The sequence below is a fragment of the Centrocercus urophasianus genome, unplaced genomic scaffold (genome assembly GCF_019232065.1).
Source record: "Centrocercus urophasianus isolate 14NV4802_14NV808 unplaced genomic scaffold, USGS_Curo_1.0 seq_10, whole genome shotgun sequence".
Classification (NCBI taxonomy): Eukaryota; Metazoa; Chordata; class Aves; order Galliformes; family Phasianidae; genus Centrocercus; species Centrocercus urophasianus.
In genome coordinates, this window is record NW_024884142.1 from 83,242,120 (window position 1) to 83,269,639 (window position 27,520).

Consider the following 27,520-nt stretch of genomic DNA (forward strand, 5'->3'; position numbering starts at 1 on the left):
GGCTGGAGCAAGCGGCGGGGAAGATGGCGGGGAACGGCGGAGGCTTCACTGGGGCCGGGAGCGGGGAGATCGTCCAGCTCAACGTGGGCGGCACAAGGTGAGGCGGGCGGCGGGGTCGGGCGGCAGGCTGGCCCAGGGGGCGCTCGGGCCCGAGAGGGCGGTGGGGCCGTGGGGTGGGAGCCCCGTGTACTGGGCGGGGCGCTGCGCTGTGAGCCCGAAACAAGGCTCGTCCGACAGGGCTGTCGGGACAGGGGGCTTGGGGGCCGCTCGGGAAGAGCGGACTGACGCGATATTGCAGTTACTGGCCGGAACGGAGAGCTGCATTGTAAAACGTACACTGGAGTCGTGGAAGGTGACGTGCAGGAGTGTTGGTGGATTGTGAGGGAGCTGTGGGCCGTCTGTGGCCAGCATCGGCGTGATAAATGGTGCAAATGTTCCTGTCAGAATGCGTAGGCATGAAAGCATTTGGATTACGGGAGGTAGTGGAAGCTGAAGGAACGTGGCTTCCCGAGTCTGCACGCAATGTAAAGCCAGCTCTAATCAGTAGGAATTGCTGCCTTAAATATAATACTATTGTGTTACTCGGAAGACAGACTTGCTTTCTAAATAACGTGCCAAAATCTTTCTTAAAGGAGGGCGCTGTAAAACCTCCTGCAGAGTTCTTTTGCTGTAATAAAATGCTCAGAACCTGGTTCTGCCATGAGAAACTGCTTGTGAATTAGTCAGGCAAAACTCATCCATAGTGATGCTGTCAGAATAACTTTGGTGCTGGTTTTGGACTGGGTTTCATGTTACCCTGAATAAGGCGCTTCATTGAACTCAGTCTCTGGAATTATAGGCCAGTTCATTGTTTCTTATTGCAAGTAGGATCACGAAGATACTTCAGTCTTACGTTTTAAAATTGTTCTGACTCCTATGACTTTATACTTCGTTTTTAACTGAAGCGTTCTAGATTCTACTTTCTGGATTTAAGGAGCCGGAAATGTGTATACATAGGCATTTACCTTTCAATAGGTAGGCAGTAGGCAATTGTAACAACCTTCTGCGTAAGGATCGATGATTGGGAGTGCATGGGCAGAGTACACGTTTCTTCTTTCCTCTCCACCAGTTCCTGTGGTCCGTATTAAAAACCTGAGACTCTTATTTTTGTTTGGAAAGCTGTCTGATGTGGGTTATTTAGTCCAGAGATCCAACTGAGCAGAGTTCCTGTGTTTTGATGTGAGATTCCCTCTGCTCCCAGGGACTGCCAGAGCTGCTCTGCTGCATGTGTTTGCTCCAGCAACTGTGGTCTCAGCTTTTGAGGATTCCTTAGCCAGGAGTGCAAGGCTCTCACAAGTTAGCAATCACAGAAATTACCATAAAAAGTTTGACGGATTCTCTGACATTTTGCCTTCCTCTGCTTGTAACTCTACTAGCGCAGCAGACTGTGAAAATGGCTGTTTTACACTGGACTGTTAAGTGTGTCTGTTTCCAATTGCCTGTGTTATTCTTTGAGATAACAGTGGGCTGCCATGTGCTTCAGATTATTTGAGGATATTGCGCACTGTTTACCTAATTTCCCTTTTCTTTGTTCAGCAATCCTGAATGTTTTCGTGGTTGCATCAGTTTTCCTTATTGCTTAAATTAATTTATTTAGTATTTCTCATTGAGTGTCAGAAAAATGCCAGCAAGTTATGGTTCTAGTACATTTTCCATACCTTTTTCTATATATATATTTTTTTCCTGTGCGTACCTTCCTGAGGAACTATAGGAACTTGGTGTCTTTTTGTTTTGTGGTTCCTTCCCACCCCAAACATAAAAGTAACTGAAAGCTTTAAGATACCAGACAAGTTAAGCCTTCAGTTTGTGAAGATCTCTAAGAGGGTTAATTGGGAGGGTGTTGCATCTGTCCCCTTTGTCACAAGTGATGTCTGAATTAATCCCAGGTATAATTGATGCAGCGAATTGTTTTCTATTGTGCATGATTAAATGAATCATGGGTTGCTTTCAGTTATGCACATACTGTAACATGGTTAAATGAATTGTACCCTAATGAATTGTACCCTATGCTGGAAATAGAGAAGGGCAGCGTTACTGTGAGAAAAGCTGTGCTGCGAGTGTGAAACTATACTCAGAAGTCACTTTCCATTTAAATAGCAAACAGTTTTGATTCTTTTCTTTCTTTTGTACAAAAGACTTTGTGCATCTTTGTGCTTAGAACGCTGATACTGTAGATTTTGTGTTAAGAACAGATTTGTCATTGTTATACTTGCAGTGAGGAGCTGCACAATCTGCATTCTGTGCAGAATGGATGGCAGTTCCATATAGCATTTACGCTTCTGACTCTTAAACAATATAAAGTAATGCTTTTTGTTTACTTTTTCCTCCCAAGAAAACTGAAAAACACCAGTGAAAAGTATATAAATTGTGTTTAAGTACTTGTATTCTAAGAATCTTTTGTGACATATTTCTGCACTATAACGAGACTTTATATTTTACCTTTGCAATTCCTTGTTAAATTCCTATTAGCAAAGGTGTCACCCAAGGTTTCTTAGTGGTAATGCTACTAAGAGACAACGAGGCAGGTGGTGCTGAGCATTAATTCATTTCCCACGCTGCCAGCCCAGTTATCTTTCTTTCCATTTAATCAAAAAAATAGCATAAGGAATTCATAGGTATTTATTATGTAAAACAATGTCTGGAGAAAGTTATGCTGTAACTTTTATTATTTTGCAATATTGTTATGATTCATAACAATAATCATAAGATATTTTCTTACTTTTAACTAGTAATGTAGCACTGTGGGCTCCTAAGAAGGCCCAAGAAGCAAAACTACAGAGAATTAAAATAATTGATATTAACTTGTTACTATAAAATATTTACATGAGTCTTACTGTAGTCTTTTGCACCCTTCGACACCTAAGTGAGGTTAACATGCAGTTAATGACAGATGTGGTGCAGTGTTGGTAAACTTACGCTTATTTTCTGGGTTTTTGTATCTGTGTGCATGTCTGTGGCTTTGTTTATTTTTAAAGCACTGATTTTGACAAAGTATGAGAACCAAAGAATGTTTGGGACAGTGTGTTACAAACGGGAAGAATGATGGTCTAAGCTTCATGCTTAGGGACGATCTGTGCAAAGAAACTGCACACAAATTCTTTGACTTTGTGTAGTTATGTTTCAGAAGTTTGAGATCCCTACCTGTTTCATATCAGCTTTGTAGGACATATCAAAGAATTTGACAAATGACAATTTCCTCCAATTTTACGCCTAATTCTTAACTTGTAACTGTGGTCTCCTAGGTTCAGCACTTCGAGGCAAACACTGATGTGGATTCCAGACTCCTTTTTTTCCAGGTATTTGTAAGAGCTACTTTTTTGCCATAAATATGTTTTTATTCCTTATTGCTTTTTCCCCATCACAAGCAATAGGATGGGTTGATCTGATATAAGCTAGTATCCAAAATGCTTCTTCTGTCTCAAATGATGCACTGGCAGCTTACATGTGCTGTGGAGTTGTCACTCTCTAGATGGACTGTCCTGGAAATAGGGGTTCCAGGAAATATGCAGGAAAGGGAGATGTGACCAACTCTATTGGTATAATGCCACATGTTTGTTTTTGGTACTCTATTGGTATAATGCCACATTATTGACCATACATAGTAGCACCATTTTTAACGTTTCTTGAGTTATTGCTGTTCCCCAAGTCAAATAAAGGTTTTGTCTGGTGCTGTGGGATCAGTTGTATTATTGAGTATCTTTTTGCTAACCTTTACCTCCCTACTGTGACTACTTCTGAAGGTTGTGCTGCTTAATGTTTGTACTCTAATGATTCCCTGCTGTAGTCACCGGGGTGACTACACCACCCTAATTAATTTCAAACACATGAAGGAAAACCTCCTAAGTCTTGCAGTTTTGCTTTTTTGCATTAGATTTTTGTATTCTAGACTTCCTTTCAAATAAAATTCTGGCAGCTGGCATGGACAGGCAGCATTACCTGCTTCTGTTAGAAATACTCAGATAAATAGAGAGTCAGAGAGATGTCTCTGAGATCTTCTCAGAGGTGTGGAAGAGAGTCACAGGAAAGAAGTCCTTTGCTGTTCTCCCAGTCTCTCAACACTAAATGTAGAATCTAAGGAGGTTACTCTGAAAGTGCTCCAGTACCGAAAAATCTCCAAGCTAACTGCTATCCAGTGTCAGTTGGGATTTGGAAATAAAACTGTTGATGTTACTGAGTTTGCTTTTTGTCTGTAAAATGAAATTTTGGTGGTGTTTTCTGCTGGTTTGGAACAAGAAGACTTTGATCTGATGGGAGGGAAGGTTTTAAGTAAAATAACATAAAAGCTCATCCATCCCATTCCTGCCCTGTAAGTCCATGCAGAATGGATTATTTATTTTTCCTTTTCATCTGATTTTACTGATTTCCTTGGTCGTTACAAACTTTGCAGCCCTCTGGGTTGCCTCGGAAAAGTTTTCCATCCTTCCAGGCTTGTGTTTGTTCTCTTTAGGAATCTGAAAAGTGGTTGTGCAGGTTTTAGCCTTTCCTTAGGTTTGCATGCACAGTTCCTTTGCTCAGGAGAAACGCACCATGTGGTCTCATCAGCTTTCCTCCCAGCATTTCCCCTTATCTAGGTAGTTTTTTGTTAGCTCAGCTATGCTGTTTTAAGAAAATGCAACCTACAGAGCATAAATACAACAAACTGATGGTGAACTTACTTTGTATTCATGTTAGTGTGTTCCTTGGTTACATCTAACAATAATTTCCTTTATTTTAGTTTGCTGAGTGGAAGAATTTCAACACTGAAGGATGAAACTGGTGCTGTGAGTAATAAATGTATTATATTAATGTTGTGCTTTCAATTAGGTTCTCTCCTAAAGAACATTCACTCCAGTTGCTAATGATTATGCTGCCCAAGTCAGCTGTGCTAAAAGCTTGGAAAACAAATGGTCACACGAATGAAAAACATGCACATTCCTGGACTTTTAAAAATTTGCTCAGCTTTTGACAGCATTTTCTCAGTCACTGTATTATATTACCCCAGTAGTTGTGTTGCAGAAGCCTGCGTTCACAGTACTGACAGCACTGTCTCTGTTTATGAGTCCGTGAGGAGTAATGTTCAGCTGGACTTGTGTTTGTATTTTGACACCATTTGAATAAGAGGAAAACAGGGGACTTGGAATCACTTGTAAATATTACCATGTGTTTTCCTTGCCTTTTGTTGCAGAGCAGAACAAAGTCTGCCATCATGTCTTCTAAAATTTCAAAACCTGCTTACTGTGGTGTTTGTGCTGTTATGATTGGGAGTATTTGATCTGGTCATATTTGGAGAAGATTTAAAATACCAAAAAACAGCATTTTTTTTCTCCTGGTTGTCCTGACTGAGACAGAGAAAGATCTTGTAGGTGTAACCATTTGTATATCATGCTGCTGGTTGCTAAACTTTCAATGAAAATTGATGACATCTCTGAATTTCTTGGTTCTGATCTTCAGAGATAAAGGAAACAGGAGCAATGTGTGTATTTTTATGCTCATTCTGCATTGTACAGACAATGCAAATACAACAACAGTATTTATTTTCTTCAACTGAAAACCTGCTAATTGCTGTATTGCGGGGGGGGATGGGTAATTTTCATTAGCTGTTGGATATTTAGCTGAAGGATCTTGACATGGAATTGTAACTTTGGTTGGCAAATGTAGCAAAATGGCCATTTCTGTGTGTGTTATTCTTAAATTTGAAACTAGTTACAGCAATGCTGTTGAATGGTAAGGCACACAAGTACTTTGCTACGTGTGTAGAGGTAGTTGTAGTGAAAACACTGTAGACTTTTCTTCAGATTTTAGTATGTTTACTGAAATTTGGACACATAGTATGAAGTCTGAGAACCTATTGATGTTTTTCGAGTCTCTAGAACTTAGGTTTGTGGATGTTTTGGTGGGCTTGGTTTTTTGTCTTTTTTAACTGCCATCTACTTGCAACAGTGTTCGTGTATATGTCTTTAAGAACCTTGAATTAGTGCAAGGCAGAAAAATAATGAGAACAGAGATGCTGTCTGAAAACTTTGGACAAGAGGGAATGGTTTTAAATTAAGGCAAGATTTAGGTTAGTTATTAGGAGGAAGTTTTTCACTCAGAGCGTGCTGAAGCACTGGAACAGGTTGCCCACGGGGGCTGTGGATGCCCCATCCCTGGAGACATTTAAGACCAGGCTGGATGTGGCTCTGGACAGCCTGGTCTGGTGGCTGGCGACCCTGCACACAGCAGAGGGTTGAAACTACTGATCGTTGTGGTCTTTTTCAACCCAGGCCATTGTATGATTCTGTGATTTTATGTTTGTGTGTTGACTGCACCATTTTCAACTCCTCTTTCCCACACCTAGCACAAGAAAGCATGTTGACAGTTGCTCCATAATAATGTTAAAAGTACAACAATTTTTCCTTGCAGATATTTATTGATAGAGATCCAACAGCATTTGCACCCATTTTAAATTTTCTTCGCACAAAGGAGCTAGACTTAAGGTAAGAAATTCTGATTGTTTTAAGTGAAAATTAATTGGCTCAGATGCATTAGAAATTGAGCAATTCCAATATGAAAAGCAGTTTTACTCATCTGGGTGTCTAATAATAGTCTCAGCTTCCTTGTAAACCTGGGCCCTTGTCTACACTGGGTATATGTGTAGGTATATGACATGTTGGAGGCAGTCACAGCATTTTTTTTGTTAGTGGATTCTTACAGTTTAGACTACTTCTGGCAATGCATTTCTCTACTTCTTTGTTGTTATGAAATATTATTAATGTTAAGTTTACTTTTAGTTGTATGCAAATATTTATATTCAAGATTGTAGTGGCAATGGTAAGTCAGGGATTGAAACAGTGATTGAGCACCTGATGGGAAGGCAGGGCCAAATCAAGGGAGCTCAGGTGCATGTAATGCTCCTGACTGACTGCCCATGGTAGAGCTGGGATCCAGTCCGTCCTAGATGTCATTTAAGGGTTGGTAGTGGAGGCATAGGGATCTTTCTGGAATTCCTGCGTGTGTGAAGCCTTCCAAGGGTAAGCATATTTTTTTTCCTTTGTTTCTGCTGCTGCATTTAGGCTTAACCTTACTTGCTGCAGCCTCGGTCTTTGCTACCTCTGATATTATTGCTGTGCTTTCCATCACGTTATGGCGTTACAAAGGTGTCATCTTACTATGTTCTTTCTTGTTTCTTTTGTTTGTTAGGGGGGTGAGTATTAATGTTCTCAGACATGAAGCTGAATTCTATGGAATCACTCCTTTAGGTAATTTAATTTAACTTTATTTTCTTGTGAGCTCATTTCATCTTTGTTCCTACCATCAGGAATCAATTACAAATCCTTAGTAGTTGTAACTGTGTAGGTTTTTGAACTTACTGATATACAAGGTTATTTGAAATTAGGTCATGTTCCTGGAAAGTGAAATCTATGATTGTACTGTTCTTTTTCCATCTCAGTTAGGAGACTGCTTCTATGTGAAGAACTGGAACGCTCATCTTGTGGCAGTGTCCTGTTTCATGGCTACCTGCCTCCTCCAGGTACTTTTCTGTTTTGGTGTTATATTGAGCTGCTTATTGCTTCATATGTGGGGGCAATTGGCAATCAAACTGTCCAGAAAAAGCCTTCATATGGAATGGTTAAAAACAACTGGTTGCACTGAATGCGGTTCTGACCGAAAAGTAAGATGTATCAGTATGCTATACAAAATGATAGATTTAAAGTACTGGAGGAGTGGGGGTGCCATGTTATTACCAAACAAACTGTGTTTAGCAGCAGGCCAGAGCAGAGGTTCTTCAAGTACACTTCAGTTGTTGGTGGAGAGTGCTCTTTTCTTTCTGATGATGCAGTTACTTTATGTTTCTTATGCCAGTAGATGACAAATCGGCTTCTCTTAATGATTAGTATATGTTAAACTTCTACTTCTCTGCAGAGATGAACACATTTTGTGTGTTAACCTGAAGACTGGGGCATAACTTTTGTTCGCTAGTTTTCTGAAGATGGTTTTTTTTAACTGCTTGTGAATGTCTGAGTAGAGAGCAGAAATGTTCTGTACTGGGATACAGCCTAATTCTTACAGGTAGTGGATTAGACTTTGGGTTAATATAAACTAACTCTGAATTTTCAAAACAAATGAATATTTGTTATATTGCTGAAGTTTATGGAACAACACAAAACATCTATTTTCTTTTACAGGTATTCCCAGTCGTAAAATAAATAATACTGCTGGGCCACCAACTGATATTAGAACTGGTCAAAACTGCTCTGAGAATGATATTCATGGAGGTGGTGTCCAACCTACACTTGCTGGTACTGGAGAAGGTACAGTCAGGCTAGGTGAGGGGTGTCATTTTTAAAACCAAAACAAACTGTGGGAAATTGTTGTCATCAGAAAATAAAAATGTGCGTTTATTTGTGGTTCAGTCTGTTGTTTTTTCTTTGCCTGACCTTAAATCGTTAAACAGTTACTTAGACACTCCTTCCTATATAGTTTTTATGGCTTATTGTTGTATAGTCAAGACACTGGACTGAGAAGGAAGGCAAGTCAAAATCCTTTGTGCACCCTTAATGTGGCTGCTTAGCTAAATGCCTTACACCATACTGGAAGCCAGGAGAAAATACTGTCTGGACAGTGTCTCTTTGGTCTTTGTTCAGCACCGTGAATCTCCTCCTTGCTCTTGCCCCCCATTTCTTTTTCCTGGTACCTCTTTCACCCTGCAAGAATCAGAAGTCAAAAAGATAGTATTCAGTTGTTTGACTATATTGAGTATTTTCCATATAAAATATTTAAAAACTAAGCAGGATATGATTGAGTTGTTTTTTTCCAGCTGTTGGCTTTGTAAGCAAAATTAGGCTCTTAGAATTGTCATTTCTGTTGTAACTATGTAAATTGTAGCACTGTTAGGGAGATCTTGATTATGGTAAAGGTTGAATGTTAACCACAAGAAAGATTAAAATAAGCCTCTTCTTGGGTTGCTGCAAATTTGGAAGAGGGCAGTCTAAGGAGAAGGGAGGTAGAAGATGTGCAGACTTTAGGCCTTCTCTTTGTAGTGTGTGAAAGCTGAGAGCTAACTGGGAAATAGCATAATGATGATTTTCAGTGCCATTCGGTGCTTCTGCCAAACTTAATGCAGTTACATATCAGAAATAGGACTTACTGGTATTCTAACATACTGTAAATTTAATCAGTCTGCAACTGATACGGGGTTGCATCAGCTGTTTGGATGAAACTTTTACAGAAGAAGGGCACTGTTTCTTATTTGATAACATTCCTGAATTTTTTTTGCCGGATTATCAGACTTTAAGATTGTTTTCAAGGAAATACGATCATATACTTGCCTCTTTCTACTTAATGAATGCTTTTCATTGTACATGCAGAGATGAAACGTCTTCCTTCTTGGTAAGAACTCTGGTAGTTGTGAGGATTGCGAGGGGTATCAACAGCTAAAATCTGACTGAACTATTTCTTGTAATGTTATTAACAAAGTTTCTTTTGAATATCTGAGCAGGGAATCCTAGCCCATTCTAGATACATCTGCTCATCTTCTATTTAATTGTACATCACTTCACTGACTTCAGATTTATTGTTGTTTTCAGGATTTCCAGTGGACCCGCGGAAGGTTCTAATAGTAGCTGGCCATCACAATTGGATAGTAGCTGCCTATGCTCATTTTGCTGTTTGCTACAGGTATGAATGAAGTTACTTGTGAGACTACAGAAATCTAATAGAAACAAAATAAGCTTCTTGCTTTGCTAAATCATAGCAGATCAGTCTGTCCTGAAATGACATTATATTGTGTGTGTTCAGTGTGATTGTAGTGGACTGAACAGAAAAACTTATGCATTAAGAAATATAATAACGTATTTAGACTTTCTTTTAGGCTGTTTGTAACAGATGTTATTTAAATACTTATGATAGTTGTTATAAGGCTGCAGCAAAGCCCAATGCGTCATTAAAAAAATATTACTTTTCTCAAAATACTGAAGAAGTTGTTAAATTATGTTAATAAGTTTGTGAGAATGTCTTGGTTGCTTGCAAAGACTTAACAGCAGGACTGCAATATCTGTAAGTTGCTGCAGTACAATTTATTATGCATGCTACATGGGTAGAACACAGCAATCTGTGGTGCTCCAGGCAGGGTGCAACATTGAAAGTGAAACAATGGGCAAATTACTGGAGATGTTTCTGCTTTCCAAGTACGTAAATGTTTATGTAGAATGCTGAGATTCAGTGTGTTCTAGTCAGTTGGGAAATATGAGGATGATTGCCTAAAATAAATCAGATAAGTTGTGCTCTTTTGACATCATATTAGTTTTTAAGGTGAATGAGCAAGTGATTTTCTGAAAATAAAGCTTGTTGCTATAGTTTGTTTACTATATATAATAAACAGAAAATGACTGAATGGTACAGCTTTATGCCAAAGCATAACTGAGTATCTTGCACGACATCAGTTTCATTTGCCACTGGAAATTAATAAAGTTCTTTTAAGTTTTTATAGTCGACTTTATTCTCTAATATTTGAACTGATCAAGGCTGTGGCTTGGTCTTGTAACTTATGTATTAGATGTGCTAATATGAGGAAAATACCAGCTAAGGGTTCTAGTAGCTTCAAAGCAGTGAAGTAATATATGTCATCAGATTTAAAGAAAATGCAGTTTTTGTAAAGTATAGTGCTTAGTTGGAGTTTCAGTTGTCATTTCATAGCTCAGCCTGTGTCTCACTTCAATGTATAGGAGGGAGAGGAGAGTCTTTGATATGTCTGTACCCATTGTGATATTAAGAAACATTGGTTCAAATGTTGGTTTGACCAGTTTATTACAAATCTTAATCAGGGAGATGGGGAAGTGGAGAAGGGAGATAGGAAATAGAAGCAAGGAGTTTTTATAGGAAGCAAGAGGGAGGTAGTCACCAGCATGGATCCAGTGTGGTTTGTAGCTCAGTCATTGATCTTCAGTAGTGGAGGGTCATCAGGCGGTTGTTGTTCTGAAAAGTTGTCGTCCTCAACAGTGGTAGTACCAACTTATTTGTAAGTCCAAAGTAGTTGACTAGGCTCTGTGGGCAGCTTCTGGCTCTGGGAAGTCAGCAGAAACTCCTTTGTTCCCACCTTCTGGGCTTTGCCAGCAGATAAGAGGGAGTAGGGATGCCCACCTGCATCCTGTTTTTCACAGACATGATGAATCATTCCCCAATTTTCCCATACCAAGCTGGAGCTATTTAGTCACAGGCCAGATCTTCCACCAGTAAACATTCCTGAGTACTGTCTTCAGGAGGCAAACAGCTCTGAAGGAAGGTGCTTTCAAATGTCCCCAGGGTGGTGTTGTCACACTGTAGCACCCACTGCTTGCCTCCTCAGTAAATCAGTTAGAGTCTTATCACAAGAAATACCTCAGAAAGCAAGCTTTGAGCCAGAAAACAAAGAAGGGTTCTCGCAGCCTGTAAGACCAGATCATCCACACGGGGCAGGCTTAGACAGAATTGTCTGTTTCTGAATGTTTAACCTCTTCTTCCTGTTACTTCTGCTCTTTCAGAATCAAAGAATCATCTGGATGGCAGCAGGTTTTCACAAGTCCCTATCTGGACTGGACTATTGAGCGAGTGGCTCTTAATGCTAAGGTGGTTGGAGGACCTCATGGAGACAAGGATAAGATGGTTGCAGTTGCCTCAGAGAGCAGCATAATCTTATGGAGCATTCAGGATGGCGGTAGCGGCAGTGAAATTGGTAATGCCTTCTTTGGATTTATTTTTATGTTTAACCAGAAAGTAGTTGATGAATTTATTTTGGACTATAGAGAGTAAGCATTTTCAAAAGCAGACAAATCAAGCCTCCTGTTATAGCATATTAACTTCATTTTCTGTCTTGCTAGAGGAACCTTTTCTTAAAGTCAAAAAGATGAATAAAAAGTAATCTGCTTACTGAACAGATACTGACTGATGTTTACTGTTCAGTTTTTGTGTGGAGATGCAAATCAGAGTTAACTGCAAGTCCTGTGGAAAGTTTGAATATAGGCCTGTCACGGAGTTAACTAGATCAATCTATGCCTGTAACAGGGCAGTAAGCTCCTGCCCTCCCTCCCCCGGCCCCACAAAATGGAAGGGAAAGAGAAAAGGGGTAGGGAGATGGGAGCTGGGTGCAAGGAAGGAGGAAAAAAAAAGGAAAAAAAAAAAAAAAAAAAAACAGCAGTAAGGATCTATGGTGGAAAATTTATTTTACTAACTATGATATCGGAATGCAAGATAACACAATATAATACAGTCTAATTGAAATTGAGACTAATAAATAAGATAGGAGAGAGAGAGTTCTTGAGACAGAGTCAAACCTGAAAAGCTTGAATGGCTTGCAAAGAAGCCTCCAGCATCCACTGCAAGGCAGTAAGAGCCACCCCACCCAGAAGGGCCAGGTCCCATGACTTCCATAATGTATAGGGATAGGTACCTGGAATTGGAGCATTAACACTTTAACTCCCAGTGCACTACGTGATGTTATGATGTGGAATAGTGAAAACCAAAACAACACAGAACTGTGACAAGGCCACAGCATAAGGGAATAAAACTACTGAGGTGGAAAGCTAGATACTGGGGGATTCTGTTCTTTTCTTGCCTTTTCCTTATTAAAGCCATATTTTTGACACAGAGATGATGATAAGACTTCAGGTCTCTGCTAAATATAGTTAATAAGTGGCATTTAGAAGAAGACAGTTTGTTCTTTATGTAACTTGATATCTAGGTGAGGAAGATGTACTCTGTACTAACCAAAGCATGCAGGTATTTCTTGTTCGTCTTTACTGACACTGAAGGATACACAGTTAGGGAGGCTTTGAAACAGCACGAAAAGATTTTTAGGAGTAAATGTTCCTTGGTATTGATCTGATGACTGGTCTGACACACTGTTGTTCAAATACAGGACAAGTTTGGGAGGCATTGAAGGAAATAAGATTAGGAATTTCCTTTAGCACAATCCTGGTATTTGAACCACCACTGTCATTCCAGTAACGCCTGTTTCTTCTGCATGTGGATATTGTTAACTATGATGGCAGTTATGAATGGTTCTCTGAAACTGAATGCCAAAATAACTTTGTTTAAACGCATCTTCATAATTGAAATAATGAGAATTTCATTTTCAGTGGAATGAAAATGACTAAGTTAGTTGACCGTGAGCCAGCAGTGTGCCCTTGTGGCCAAGAAGGCCATGAAATGTGTGAAGAAGAGCATGGCCAGTGACCAGTGGTCAAGAGAGGTGATCCTCCCCTTCTATTCTGCTCTGCTGAGGCCACATCTGGAGTACTTTGTGCAGTTGTGGGCCTCCCCAGGACAGACTACTGGACAGAGAACAAGTCCAAGACAGTGAACTACTGGAGAGAGTCCAGTAGAGGGCTGCAAAGGTGATTAGGGGCCTGGAGCATCTGTCTTATCAGGAGATTCTGAGAAATCTGGGACTGTCCAGCCTGGAGAGAAAAAGACTGATTCTAGGGAAGTTATCAACACAAATATCTATAGGGCAAGATGGACCAGGCCTTTTTTGGTGACGCCAAGTAATAGAACAAGGGACAATGGGCACAAACTGAAACAGGAGATTCCACTTGAGCATGAGGAAAAGCTGCTTTGTTTGGAGGATGACAGAGCATTGGAACAAGCTGCTCAGAGAGGTTGTTGAGTCTCCTTTGGAGATACTCAAAGTCTGCCCGGGCGTTTTTATATGCAACCCACTGTTGGGAACTTGCTTTAGAAGTAGGAGTGAACTAGATAATCTCCCAAGGTCCTTTCTAACCCTTATGATTATGTGAAATTTATATTCTGGTACATGTGCCTTTATTTGAAAGATAGACCTTACTTCGAGGTGATCAGGCAATTTCTAGCTCTGTTGTTCTAGCTCTCATTAGGTTCTGTTAACTTTAACTATGACTGAAGAGGGGGAAGAGGGAAGTAGTTATGCCAAACAAACTGTGCTGCATTGGAGTGACTTTGTGAAACCAAGGAAGTTCCACTTAGCCTCTTTTTGGCCGGGGGAAGCCTGTGAGAGTAAGTGCCTATAAGGTTGAATCTTTCATCTAAGATTGATCAGAATGTGCTGTTCCACTTCTGGATAATAGGTCATATTTTAGGTGTTCTAGACCAAACAATATACTTGTATTCAGTAATAGTAATAATTTGAATGTAACTGCCTTGTTTTCTTACAGCAGCAAATGCTTACAATCCTTGTTTGTGTTAGAGTACGTTGCTACTATCTTGTGAAAGAAACTACTTATCCCAAGCAGTCTTTGCAGCCTGGTAATGCCACCTACAGAAAATTGCGTGGACTGGCATCTTTGTGATAGAGCTCTCCCAGAGATCATTCCTTCCTTTCAATATTACTTACATAAGACAGAACTGCTGAATTGCTGCTGTAAGCAGTATTTTACTGAGAGAGACCCTTAAGAGAAGAGGCTGTCATTATGCATAGCATTGTCTCCCCTGTTGATGGTTCTCGAGATTGTTGAACCTAAGCAGGACTGACACTTCAAATTCCTCCAGACCCTTCAAGCTGTCTTCCTTGATTTCCTTGAACCTCATCCTGCTCTGGAGTAATCAATTCCAGTTTCTGTGGATTTTTTATTATTGCTCTTCTCACAGTGCCCTGTACTGCTGAATCTTATCTGCATCGAATGATTGTACTATGCCTTGGAAAACAGTTTAGCATCATAATTAGAACAGAAGCATGTATTTAGTCTCCTGAGGTTCCTTGTTGAGGTATAACAGAGAGGGCTGCTTCTTGGATAGGGGTGGCATTATAAACCTCATTAAATTTACAATACGAGGCTGAGGGTGACGGTTTCCTGGATCACTTAATTATTGGTGTTGAGATGTGGTGTCACTACTGTGTCAAAATGGCAGCTCGTGGATTGGCAACGTGTGAACCCTCTGTCACAGGAAAGGACCTCAGTGGGTAAAGTGATGCGTGCTGTCTTTTGGGATAGGAAGTGGTGGTCCTTCTGGATTTCCTGGAGTCCAAACCAACCATTAACTCTGACCGTTACCTTGTGACACTGACTAAGCTGAAGGCTGGAATTTCCAGACTCAGGCTGGAGAAAACAACCTTTCTCTTGCAACACAGGCCCCCAGGCCGGTTTGAAGACCGTGAAGCAAGTTGCTGATCTTGCCTGGAGTGTCCTGCCACGTACTATATAGCCTGGATTTTGATCAATCCCGGCTGATATTGGTGACTGTGTTGAAAAATAATGCTTTGTAGCAGATAATTTGCTCTGTTAAATAGTGTTATTTTGCTCTTTGTATCTGTTGTAGTTTCCGTGGAAATAAATGGGAGGCATTACTTTTGGAGTGATTTATGTATATAACCTGCTCAGTATGTCTACTTTCTAAAATGTGTTTTAAGGCAACCTCTGTTTGAGTGGATTTCAAACAAAAAAGACAAACACAAAAACGCCATCATGATGTCATACTGCCATTTAATTTAATGGAACTGTTTGCTGGTACTTCACCTAGGTCACAGAGAACCTAGCTTTGGCCATTCTTTACTTGCTACTATAATTCAAAAGAAGAACAAAACATAATACTGGAAATATTCCATTGTTGTTATTTTTCCTCTTTATTTTATGTGAACTTTATTGATTTATTATTATTATTTTTTTTAATAGGGGTGTTCAGCCTTGGAGTCCCTGTAGATGCTCTCTTCTTCATCGGCAACCAATTGGTGGCTACAAGTCATACAGGGAAAGTAGGAGTGTGGAATGCTGTGACTCAGCACTGGCAGGTGTGTTCTGTTCAATTTCCTGAATCAACTGTAAGAATGTATGTCTTTCTAGTAAAAGAATAAAGAAATCTAAAAGCAAGTGTGAAATGCTTACCATGGGGTGATGTTTGGCAATTTTTGTCAGAATGCTTGTTAAATAGAAGGTCTGTATGAATCTGAGAACACAGCTGAGTGTTCATGTGACTAACAAAGCTTGTAATGTGGCTGGATCTGCATCTTTCAGGTACAAAACCTGGATGCAAAAAAAACCCTAAAAAATTGTACTGCAAATCTCAAAAGGCAGAACGGACTTGAGGCTGACTCCTATGTCTGCTGCCATATTTGCTGGCTAAGTTCTGATTCAACTCTTATGTGGCAGCATTGCTAACAAATAACAGATAATAAGCATAGGTTAGCTCTGCTTCTGCAGAGGAGATGGATGTGTTAGCTTGGTCTTGAATTAAACAAAACAGCATTTAAATTGGTGTTCATATCTTGCAAGAAAATTTAATGGTATGTGACAAACTGGCATTTGATAGGATTTGCTAGAACAGCAAGCAGTAAGGAATAAAATGATGTGATGATATTAATCTAATTATTTTTTTATGACTTGAAACTGTACTTGCTGAAGGAGAGATGTTTACAGTAGTGCACTAGTCCCCCACTCAGACCAAGACCTGTGATTCCTTTTAGATTTTCTTTCTTGGTGCCTTTCTACCTCTTTTCAGAATTGCCCTTTTTAAGTTCTGCTTCAAGGAAACTTAGTTTTCACAAAGCTATCCTTCACTGCGCTGTGATTTTTGTGTTTGAGGTAATTTACCCTGAGGATGTGACTCTGACCTCTGTCTATAATTTGTTCTGGCATTTTCTCAACTTGGAGACCTGAGCAGATTAGCTAAGGTGCTTCACCTAGTACTTCTTCCTCTGGCACTGTTACAGTAGCATGCAGTAAGAAGAGGTTTTGGTTATCAGATACATCAGTAATGAAACACTTGGCATAGGAGAGCTTAAAGCAGAATATTTACTGTTACAAAATAGGAGATAGCAGGTAAAGCAATAGGATTTGACAGACAACTCGGACTGCAAAATGAGGATTCTCACTGGCTATGTTTTACCAATTACTGATGTATGCTGGTACTCTGTTTCCCTAATAGGGAATAGTTTATATCATAGCAGGTGCTTCTGAATCACCTCTGATGTTCCTATCTCAGCTGCAGAAGAAAGGGCTCTTTTTGTTTTCTCTCATCTCTCTGACCTGGTCAGTCGCAGTGCTGTTGGCAGCATTGTGGATCCACTTGTTCTGACCTCTCCTTGCAGTTGTTAATGTGTTCTTCGAGGCTGTGAGTAATGCGGTGCATCTGTGCGTAACGTGGAAAGAAGCCACCTTTATTGCTTTTGTAAACATTTGCACATGGGAAAGCTTCCTTACCTATTTTCGATCCAAAGAACCATAGAGCACACTGCACTTTCACTATAGATTATTAGATTCTGAGACTTTGTTTTTTTTTGGTTGGTTTTTTTTTTTTTTTTTTTTTTTTTGCATTTTTGCTCTTGTGCTGCTGCTTTAAATTAGTATCGAAAAAATAGGATCTTGCAGGGCGAGGCATTTTATTTTTTTCCTATTTATGGAGATCTTAGCCTTTAGCAGATATATGGAGGCTACCAAGAGGATACAAGAACTACAAGTAGAGAATTGCTTAAACTTTTTCTGCCCAGCAGTCTCCAATGAAGTTATTAGAGAGGAAAAAATGATAGACAAAGTGTGAAGTACACTCATTTTGCATGTTTGGTGGGCCTTTGTATTTTCAAGATGTGGTTTAGCTGCAACCACATTAGCTGCTAAGTGCCTTCACACAGATGAAGATCTTCCACAACAGCTATGATGCTTCGGCTGAACACTGTAACTTAAGATTTGGGTTTTTTTGTTTGTGGGGTTTTTTTTGGTTTTTTGTTTTGTTTTGTTTTGTTTTTTAGAGAAGCCATTGAAGCATCTACCAGCATTACTTCAATAATGCTTTTGTATGTGAGAGTGTGCACAACAGCTTCAGACCAGTACTTGATCTGTTCTTGGGTATTCTTCAACAAAACATACCAAAAACAACTCCAAAAACTGAGAAAGCAGCAATCTGACTTTATTTGTTTCTTCTGTTTGCAATAGGTCCAGGATGTTGTTCCTATCACGAGCTATGATACTGCTGGGTCTTTTTTGCTGCTGGGCTGTAACAATGGCTCTATCTATTATATAGGTAAGAAAGAGGGCAGGGCGGAATAAAAATATAGTGGTACTGAGCAGCTTTGTTCCTAAACTCTTTAGTTGGGCTAAGTCACATCAGAACAACAGTCTGTTCAGAGGAATAAATGTCTTTTTTTTTCCCACAGACATGCAGAAGTTCCCATTGCGGATGAAGGACAATGATCTTCTAGTGACAGAATTGTACCATGACTCCTCCAATGATGCTATAACAGCGCTCAGTGTCTACCTCACACCTAAAACAAGTCAGTATCGTATTGTTGAAGCAGTACTGTTTCTTCGGTGTTACAGATTTATTTTTCCAGTTGGACTTTCTATTGCTGCTAGCAGGGCAAAAGTAGAGGATTGTACCTAAATAGTGAATGTTTTTCCTTTAGTCACTGCCAAATGACAGTGATCTCTGAATGTGACTATTCCTCAAATATTGTAGTTCACTTTTGGCCCCTCAGAGTGTGAAGGATATTGAAGGAGTTGTTGGAGTGTATACAGAGAAGAACAAAGAAGTCGGTGAAGGACCAGAAAACAAGAGTTATGAGGTGTGACTGAGGGAACCGAGGCTATTCAGTCTTTAGAAGGAGGATTGAGGGGGGAGATCTCATTGCTCTGGAAGTGCCTTGGAGGAGATTGCAATGAGTAGAGTGTCGAAAGAGTGTCAATCTCTTTTCTCAGGTGACAAGTGATGGGATGTGAGGAAACAATCTCAAGTTGTGCCACGAGAGGTTTAGATTGGATATTAAGAAAAATTTATTCATGGAGAGGGTGGCCAAGCACTGGAGCAAGCTGCCCAGGGAGTGGTGATATCCTCATCCTTGGAGACATTCAAGAGACACGTGGATGTCAACTAAGGGATGTAGTTTAGTGATGGGGTTTGGTAGGTCAGATTGACAGCTGGACTTAAAGATCTTTAAAGTCTTTTCTAACCCAGATGATTCTATGAAATAGGTGCATATGCAATTGCATTCATGTATGTACATGTATGCGTGAGTTATATGTTAATGTGTATATATGTACATGTGATGCATTGTTTATTAACACTTTTGCATAATGTACCTTTAAACCTTTCACACAGGATAAACACTTACATTATAAATTGTAATCACTGAAATACTTTGTGCTGAATTCTGGGGAGGGCAGAAACACAGCCTTACAGTTCTAACCTTCTCTCTCCCAGTACACTAAAAAACATTTTTCCTATTCAGCTGAGTGATGTTCAGCTATTTTGTCTATATGCTCTTTTATAATCACAGTACAGCTGTTTTTTAAATGAAGGGAAAAACAAAAGAACTTGAAGAAACTATTTACTTGTATATCTGTATTGATATCATAGTGACCTTTTTGACTATAGCCCTTCCTGTTCTTGCCTTGCTGTCCTTCCATTTGCCTCCTGCTAAGGCAGAAGTAAACAGTATGTGGCACATATTGACCACTGTGGAAAGTGCCACAATATCCTCCTGGGATGTAGAACAAGATCTTCAAATGACTTTATCTTTCCTTTCACCTCTGGAAAGAAGGGGAGAGGGTGGGGAAAGAGAGGACTGCTACTAAGACAGTTTTGAAGCATACAGTGTGGAACTGAAAAAACTCAAGTAGAAGAACATCATCTCTGATCCCAGGAAAAAAACAAATAAAGAATGTTTAAAATACTTCCTTACTTTGGAAACTTGGAGAAAGGAACAACTCTGTTCTTGCTTGCTGTAGGTGTAAGTGGCAATTGGATTGAGATAGCATATGGTACCAGCTCTGGAGCAGTGAGGGTGATTGTACAGCATCCTGAAACAGTTGGATCTGGGCCTCAGCTCTTTCAGACTTTCACAGTACATCGAAGTCCTGTTACAAAGATCATGCTTTCAGAGAAACACCTTGTATCAGGTAATTATATTATTATTTCTTGTGTGTGTACAAATCTGCATTGGTGGATCTCCCTATTTCTGTCCACTGAAGTTTTTGTATGCATTACTTCTTAATTTCTTTGTTCCCGTACATTATATAAATTAGTTGGATAGACTTCTGGGGGCTTTATTTGCTTAGATTCACTTTTTTATGCAACAGTCCTCAAAGGCTTTAGCATTTAAAAAGGCTTTGGCTTTATTTGACCTGGACCACCTAATGTTTCCTTTTGTTCCAGTGTTGCCATTTGTAGAAATAAAAAGGTTTGTAAACAGATATTTTGCTGCTAAGTCTTTCTGTTGTGGGCAAATCCCTTAGGATTTGTCTTGCTTTAGCAACTTCTCAGGAGCATTTTCAGTTGCAGCAAAATGTGTACCATCCCCTCTTGGATCATAGAAAAAGCCTTCCTATGATTTCAGAGGGTTCTCTGTCTCGACTTCTCTCAGCCATCTCCCAGTCTTTGTTATGCTGCTCTACCTTACGCTCAGGAAGACGTTTGTTGCCTCCAGAGAGAAGTTAATCTATCCTTCCACTGGAAGAATTTGTTTCTCTCAGAGTCCAGCAACCAGGACGGGACTGATCTACTTTCATTCAAAACCCTCAGTGCCGGGAAAGGGCACATTTGTATGTAAAAAGAAGATTATCTGATGAATGAGAAAGAAGAGCATTTTTGTATGATGAGGATTCTGCTGTCTGGTTGTTCTCATGACGTGTCTTGTCCTAGCACCTGCACAGAAAGTTTTGTAGGCTACTGGTGCTGACACAGTCAGACCTTAATGTCTGTCAATCATTTGTTCCATCTCCCTATTTGTTCCTGAATTTCTGAAGGTTGAGACAAAACTTAAGAAAGAACAGGCCATTCACAACAATTTGTACATTGTTAAATAATTGGTTGGTGTTGCTAGATGACTAAATCCTGTTTGGTTACTCAATCTTGAAAAACTAGACAAACTATAATATAGATAATAATGAAGGAGTTTATCTTTGTTGTCATCTCTTGTAAATGTTATTGTACACCTTCTTCCTTTCTAGTTTGTGCAGATAACAACCACGTACGGACATGGACTGTAACTCGGTTCCGGGGCATGATTTCAACTCAGCCAGGCTCAACACCTCTTGCATCGTTCAAAATCTTATCCCTGGAGGAAGCAGAGAGTCATGGCAGTTACTGCTCTGGAAATGACATTGGTAGGTTAACTCTCTAATTTGATGTGCTGAGGCTGTACTTTAGCTGGTCTTGTGAAGGTTTAATACTTGTCAGCTGATTAATGTATTATATGATGGTGGGAATCAGTAATACCTACCTGGAAATGTTCACCATTTAGGCTGTATAGAGTGAGGGCACTTACAGCACTTGCTTTTACTATAGGAAAAATGAGAAAAAACTTGATTGTAAATGCTATATCTTTTCCTTGGGCAAACTTAGGTAGCGTTTCACTTTTAATGAGGGAGTGACAGCCCAGGAGAATATATTCAAAGCAGATGAACGTAGCAAGGTTTGAGTTAGTTGCAGCAGTTCACTGTTCATTTGGTTTTAAATGATGTATGTGTCGAAAAATTCTGAAGTTGTAAAGTTTACTGAAGCCCTAAAACTGCACGTACAAATGATGGAAGCACGTTGCTATAGCAAGACACTCAAGGTATGTGTGTCGCTAAATAAAGGTAGCTGGGAGTGGAGATTCCTTTGTGGTTAGAGTCTTGTAAATGATCCTTAGATGAAAAGAATGCTGTGCGAACACGGAGAGGATACAAGAAATTTAATCAGGCCTTCAGACATTTAAAAGCTGCAAAATAAGGAAGTACTTACTGTGGTGACCTAATGTAGGGTTTTGTACTGATGTGGTAATTTCTACAGGAACATATGGGAAACTCAAGAATTGATGTTCTTTTAAAACATGAACAGAAAATACTCAAAGATTTGTACTTGGAATGTCTACTCCCGGGTAGCTTTTTCTACTGTTGGTTATCAACCATTGGTCATCTTTAGTTCTCTGAGCCTGACACTTCAAAATTCTAATAATGGTACTAATATGTGACTGGGTCTTCATGGCTGTGTGGGGAAGAGGATGTGGGAGTTGAAACTATGAAAATATTGAAAAAATATTTTTCTTTTTCTCTAGGACCCTTTGGTGAACGTGATGATCAACAGGTGTTCATTCAGAAAGTTGTTCCCATCACTAATAAGCTCTTTGTAAGGCTGTCTTCAACTGGGAAAAGGTATGTCCATGTTCAGGGTTATAAGTGGGAAATAAGCAATACTTCTCAAGTGTCTGAGTCTCCTATCCAGTGGAGATGCCTGCAGTTGCATTTAGCAAACTTCTCATGTGCTTGACAGCTTTGGCTGTGTTCTGTTCTGTGTTTGTGGCAGAGCTTTGTACTTAATGATCTAACCTAAAAACCACGTGGCATTTTGAAAAATGTGGTTTCATAGATGTGCTTTGTGATGGCTTATCTGCTGAGTTCACAAAAGAAATCTATTTATGAGCCTATGCAGAATCTGTTTCTGTCCTCCATGGTACCAAGGTAACACTGTATTTCAAAAAACTAATCCTGAAGTAGTACATACAGGTGGTAGGGATTATGCTGCTTGTGAAGACTACAGGAAAACATTTTCTCTCTTCCTTTGCAGTTATCTTTGAATATATGAGAATATATGAGTACCTTCAGAAATGAGTGGCTGTCTTTTAGATCACATATACAATTATTGATAAAGGCTTGACTGCATCATAGTCTACTACACTGCAACAGATGAGAAGTGGTGGTTTTTTTTCCTGTTAGACAAGGAAAATAGCAGGAGATCAGAAAAGATGGTGCATCTCAGTTCTGAATTTCTTACTATTCTTACATTTCTTTCTAATAACTTTAAATCTGGGAGAAAGCACTGGTGTGTTAACACTCTTGGCAGTTGAAGAAAGGAGCCCAGTAGATTACTGGTATGCTTTTTTACTTCAGCCAGTTTTGTATCTAGTGGAGACTTTCGTTAAATTTCTTTTTTTTGCATTTATTCTGTAAAAAGCTTGATACAAGGGGCTGTAAAAAAAAGTCAGACAAAAAAAAAATCAGATTGCATAGAATACATGAAGTTCTGGTGTGGAGTCTGGCTTAATTTCCAGAGCAGAATTAAGCCAGACTCCACACATTAAGTACCGGGTAATTGGTACCCGGATAATTATCTAAACTACTGGGGGAAAGAGTGGTGGAAATATTGCAGTTGTTATCAACGCATTTTTGTCTTGCAACCTTGAATTATAATCCTTGGATTTTTTTGCTTTTTATATGGCTAATACACTTTCTGCAGCTTAGTTTCCTAGACTGTCTAGCATTGGAAGAGGTTATTTGCTGTCATTCTTCTGTGAGCCTTGGATTTCTTACACCTGTGGATTGTAGAAGGACACTGAATGTAGCGGGGGTTCCCTAATAAAAATAAACAAGCAGTGACACTGCAAATGGGAGGCAGTAGGGCAAGAAGAAGGTACTTGCTCTGCAGGTGAGCATCGTGTTAGCCATGCATGGGAAGAAAAACTGGCTGGAAGAAAGGTCTTGTTGAGGACAAATTAGTTGCCTTCTCAGATAATCAAAATCATACTGCTTTTGCTGGCCAAACTATGCCAGGTGCAAATGTTTTTGGTTTTTTTTCTTCCTGTAGAATCTGTGAGATCCAGGCAGTAGATTGCACTACCATCTCATCTTTTACTGTCCGGGAATGTGAGGGATCCAGCAGAATGGGCTCCCGACCCCGCCGTTATCTTTTCACCGGACATGCAAATGGCAGCATCCAGATGTGGGACCTGACCACAGCAATGGACATGGTTAATAAGAGTGAAGACAAAGGTAATTAAGTTGTGTTATGGCTGGCCTGCTGTTCTTTTTCTGTTATCACTTGTATGTGACTGATGCAAATGGGCTCCAGCACTAAGATCCATCTCTTTCAGATGTTGGTGGCCCTACAGAGGAAGAGCTGCTGAAGTTGCTTGATCAGTGTGACTTGAGTACATCTCGCTGTGCCACACCCAACATCAGTCCTGCCACTTCAGTGGTTCAGCCAAACCGGCTGCGGGAATCTAATTCCAGGTAGATCATAGAGTGACAGCAAAAGTTTGACCTTTCAGGTAGCTGAGGGCAGGTTTGGTCACCATGAACCCATGCTGTAAGTATTGTAAATTACACCCATGCTTCTTGACTGCTGTTGGTTTATGTGCATGTATGTTATAGTACCATATGAGAACAAGAAGCAGGTGGACTCAAAACTGTTGTGTTGGAATTGAGATGAGTATATTGCTACCCTAAGAAGAGTGGGAGCAGAGTTTGCAGAAGAACTGGCTGTTATTGTCAGTCTAACATCTGCCTATTTGTCATTGTTCTTATACTGTTTTCTTGTTTTTCTTTTTTTTTTTTTGTTGGTTTTTGGAAGCCTCCAACTGCAACACCCTGAAACTATCTACGAAACAGCTACATACGGTTCTGTGAGGCCATACAGAGAAAGTCCCCTGCTGGCAAGAGCAAGGCGGACAGAGAGCTTTCACAGTTACCGGGACTTCCAGGCTTTCAGCTTATCCAGCAAAAGCCCAGTAGAAAAGGCAGCCCCTGTTAATGGGAATTCAAGCCAGACAGAGACCAGAAAGTCAACAGCTGAGGGCAGTGCAGCTGAGAAGGCAGTCCTGGCAACAGCACTTGAAGTGCGAGGTCTGACAGATGCAGGTGCGTGCTGCAGTACAGATGTTCATAGGCTGCCAGAGAGTTCTCTGGATCTCAAAAGAAGAGTAGCAGAAGAGGAGGGTGAAGCCAAAGCAGAAAGCAAAAAGAAAACGGGGTTTGAAGGAGCTGGTTTCCTGGGAAGGAAGAAAGTGCCTCATCTGGTTTCTGCACCAGTGCTTGCTGAAGGTGGGGCTGAGTTACCTGGTGCAGCTTCTCCATCACCTACAAAGACAGCTGCTTCACCACGTCACCGGAAGAATGATTCATCTTGCCAAGACTATGGCTTGTGAGAATGTGACTGGTGGCAAAGATGAGGTGGATGTGCCCTCTGGCTGCTAGCAAATATAACACTGCATGATGTGGGTTTCTTCTTGAACAGAATTTTGTTCCAGTAACCTGAAAGAAAATTGTAAGGAGGCAGGTCATGACAAAGTACCTGGCTGCTGCCAAATATTGGAAGAGTTGTCCACATCAGTGTGTGGCTTTATGTAATGCTCCAAAATGTAGTGCGGTACTTGGTCCAAAATGTTGTGCATTGTTAAGTTAACACAGTCAGGCATGTGCTATGTTGTGGTAATGTTGGAAGGGGGAGGGAGGGTGCTAGAGAAACACTTGGTTGTGTGGTGGAAGACTCCTTTTAGACACAGCTGCACAGGCTCTAGAGCTGCTGTCTTGGCTGGAATCGGTCTAATTTACAGGGCAGCTGCTGCTGTAGTCTTGTTTGCCGAGTAGGATCCTTGCTCTGTATGCTGCTGTATGAAGGCTGAAATGTATTGTCCAGGAAAAGGAGGAAGCTATTTAAAATAGCATATTATATTGCCTTTTTTGTCCTAATAAATTGTCAGGAAAATGTTGCTTGTGCTTTCTGAGAAAGTAGGGGATCAGATGATGGGTTTTACTGATTGTGACCAAGAGCATGCATGAAGATATGCTTGGCAAAATACACTGAACTGGCAGTCTCCTGAGAGCTTCCTTGTCACTTCTTCAGGAAAGAGAGAGCAGAGATGAATATGGGAGTAGGTCTACTGTCACGGTGTAATACACAAGTATTACAAGTGCTTTGACATGATATTTCCTACCTGTGTTTTGCTGACTGCTTGATGTTTGCTGCTGGGTTTGCTGTTGGTAGTGAACAAATTATATTGCACGTAGATTAGTAATACATAAGCAGAAGGGAAAGCTGTAACAGCAAATATTTAACAGGGAAGAGAAAAGGAGGTTTTCTACCCTAGTAGGGAAGAGGGCTGCCTGGAGTTAGTTGAGTATTAATTTATGATTTTTTTTTTTTTTTTTTTTCTTGAGATAAAGGGTCAGGGTAGAAGGAGAGAAAGGATGCAAAGAGTAAAGCAACTCCATGTGAATTACTCCATTTGCTGTTTATTCACTGAGACGTGAACAGGGATTTGTGGTGGAGCTTTGTCAGGCCAAGAAAAGACATGGCGATCCTGCAGAGAAGGCCCCTTTCAGCCATATGCTGCATTTTGGAAAGGTAAAGGATTTTCCTTACCTACCTCCCCCCTAGGTGCTCCTCAGCTGTGAAAGCTGGATGACAGATAAGGATGAGAGCTTCAGTCTTCACCATCCTTCGCTATTCTGTAACTTGGATTTTTACACTGTTCCTCTTGTACCGTTCTGAAACACCAGTGCTAACACACAATTTTTAGTTTATGGATAAAGAAGATGAAAAAAGGCTAACTAAACCCTCCCCCCTTCCTACCCCAGCTCCAAACACACATTTTTCTCTTAAGCAGGCATGAGATGTGAAAACTGCAGCCCTATCCCCAGGTCCATGCAGGCTGCTTTTGGCAAAGTTACCACTTTCCATTTTATGGAGAATGTGGTTATGATTTTCAAAGGTGGGTGTCAGTGAATGTCGTGTGCTCTTTGGTGACTGTGCTGAAACCTTTGATGACATTGACAAGATCTTCTTCTTCAACATACTGTAAAGAAATTAAAGAAAACAAAACCAAAACAGCTGTGAGACACATCTTCAGCTAACAAAGCATAACCCTATTCCTTCAAGTCTTCCCCAAATGATTCTGAAACAGCTTAAGTAAGCTCATTTCTACTTTCCTGTATGTTTTTCCCTTCCTTCTACCATAAACTAAGAACCAAAAGCATTCGTACATCTGCCTCCAATACTAAATCGACACAGTTATGATAGATTTGAAAATACACCTCCACTCCTGACTAAGATTAAGGAAATGGTGTTAACTAGAGTAATGGGGAACCTATCCCATAATATCTTGAGCTGAAAGGAATCCACAACGATCACTGAGGGTACACTTGGCCCTTCTGGCTGCCAGGGGACACTGCTGCCTCATACTCGACTTGCTGTCAGCCAGGACCCCTACATCCTTTCCTGCAGGGCTGCTCTCCAGCCTCTCATCCCCGTACATGCACCTGTCTGAAGTGCAGAATCCTGCACTTCTGTTTGTTCAACTTCCATGAGGTTGCTTAGAACCAAGCCTTTTCATTTGTTAAAATCTCTTTGCAAGGCCCCTTGACCCTCGGAGGAGTCAAAATCTTTTCCCTATTTAGGAAATTGCTGAACTTAGTATACATTATATATACTATACATATTATATATATAATATTATATATATATTACATACATAGTCATCTCTGAATTTAGTATACATTTGAGTCCTAAAGCCAGATAATTTATAGAAGAATGAACCCTACATTGGAGCACTGTGGAACTGCTCTAGCACCTGGCCCCAGGCCTGGCCCAATTCCACTTAAAGAAGTGTGGCCTGTCAGGCAATTGTTTTGACACACAGTCAGCTTTTCAGAGTCTCAGCTTCCTTTCAATCTCAAAATACTCCAATGCATTGAGCCAGATAAAAAGTTGACAGCAAGGAGAGACATTTACACTTTGTTTCTATATCAAAAACTCTATTAGCAGCGTTCTGCAACTATCTGTAATGGTGTGCTTACACCATTCAGTATGTTCATCCCAAAAATAGACAGAA

At 40.2% G+C, this 27,520-nt stretch overlaps 2 protein-coding genes across 3 annotated transcripts in view; one reads left to right on the forward strand and one right to left on the reverse strand.

Annotated features, from left to right (window-relative positions):
* Positions 1–25,512, forward strand: KCTD3 (potassium channel tetramerization domain containing 3). 2 transcript variants are annotated; one of them, XM_042813333.1, is made up of 18 exons: positions 1–97; positions 3,282–3,335; positions 4,754–4,799; positions 6,421–6,494; positions 7,198–7,256; positions 7,448–7,528; positions 8,184–8,324; positions 9,585–9,675; positions 11,517–11,707; positions 15,618–15,733; positions 17,871–17,958; positions 18,092–18,208; positions 19,662–19,832; positions 20,883–21,038; positions 21,971–22,067; positions 23,497–23,681; positions 23,783–23,921; positions 24,262–25,512. In XM_042813333.1, the coding sequence occupies exons 1-18, from the start codon at positions 24–26 to the stop codon at positions 24,833–24,835; spliced, it is 2,454 nt and encodes an 817-aa protein (XP_042669267.1). In that variant the 5' UTR covers positions 1–23; the 3' UTR covers positions 24,836–25,512. The 2 variants fall into 2 exon arrangements, with proteins under 2 accessions (XP_042669267.1, XP_042669276.1); XM_042813342.1 differs by having other exon boundaries at positions 8,184–8,309.
* A 106-nt stretch (positions 25,513–25,618) lies between these two features.
* The window catches only part of USH2A (usherin), a 371,535-nt gene continuing 369,633 nt past the window's right edge, over positions 25,619–27,520 (reverse strand). The window contains exon 72 of the mRNA XM_042813358.1: positions 25,619–26,485. Coding sequence (XP_042669292.1) covers positions 26,396–26,485 — 90 coding nt within the window. The 3' untranslated portion in view covers positions 25,619–26,395. The remainder of the gene's footprint in view (positions 26,486–27,520) is intronic.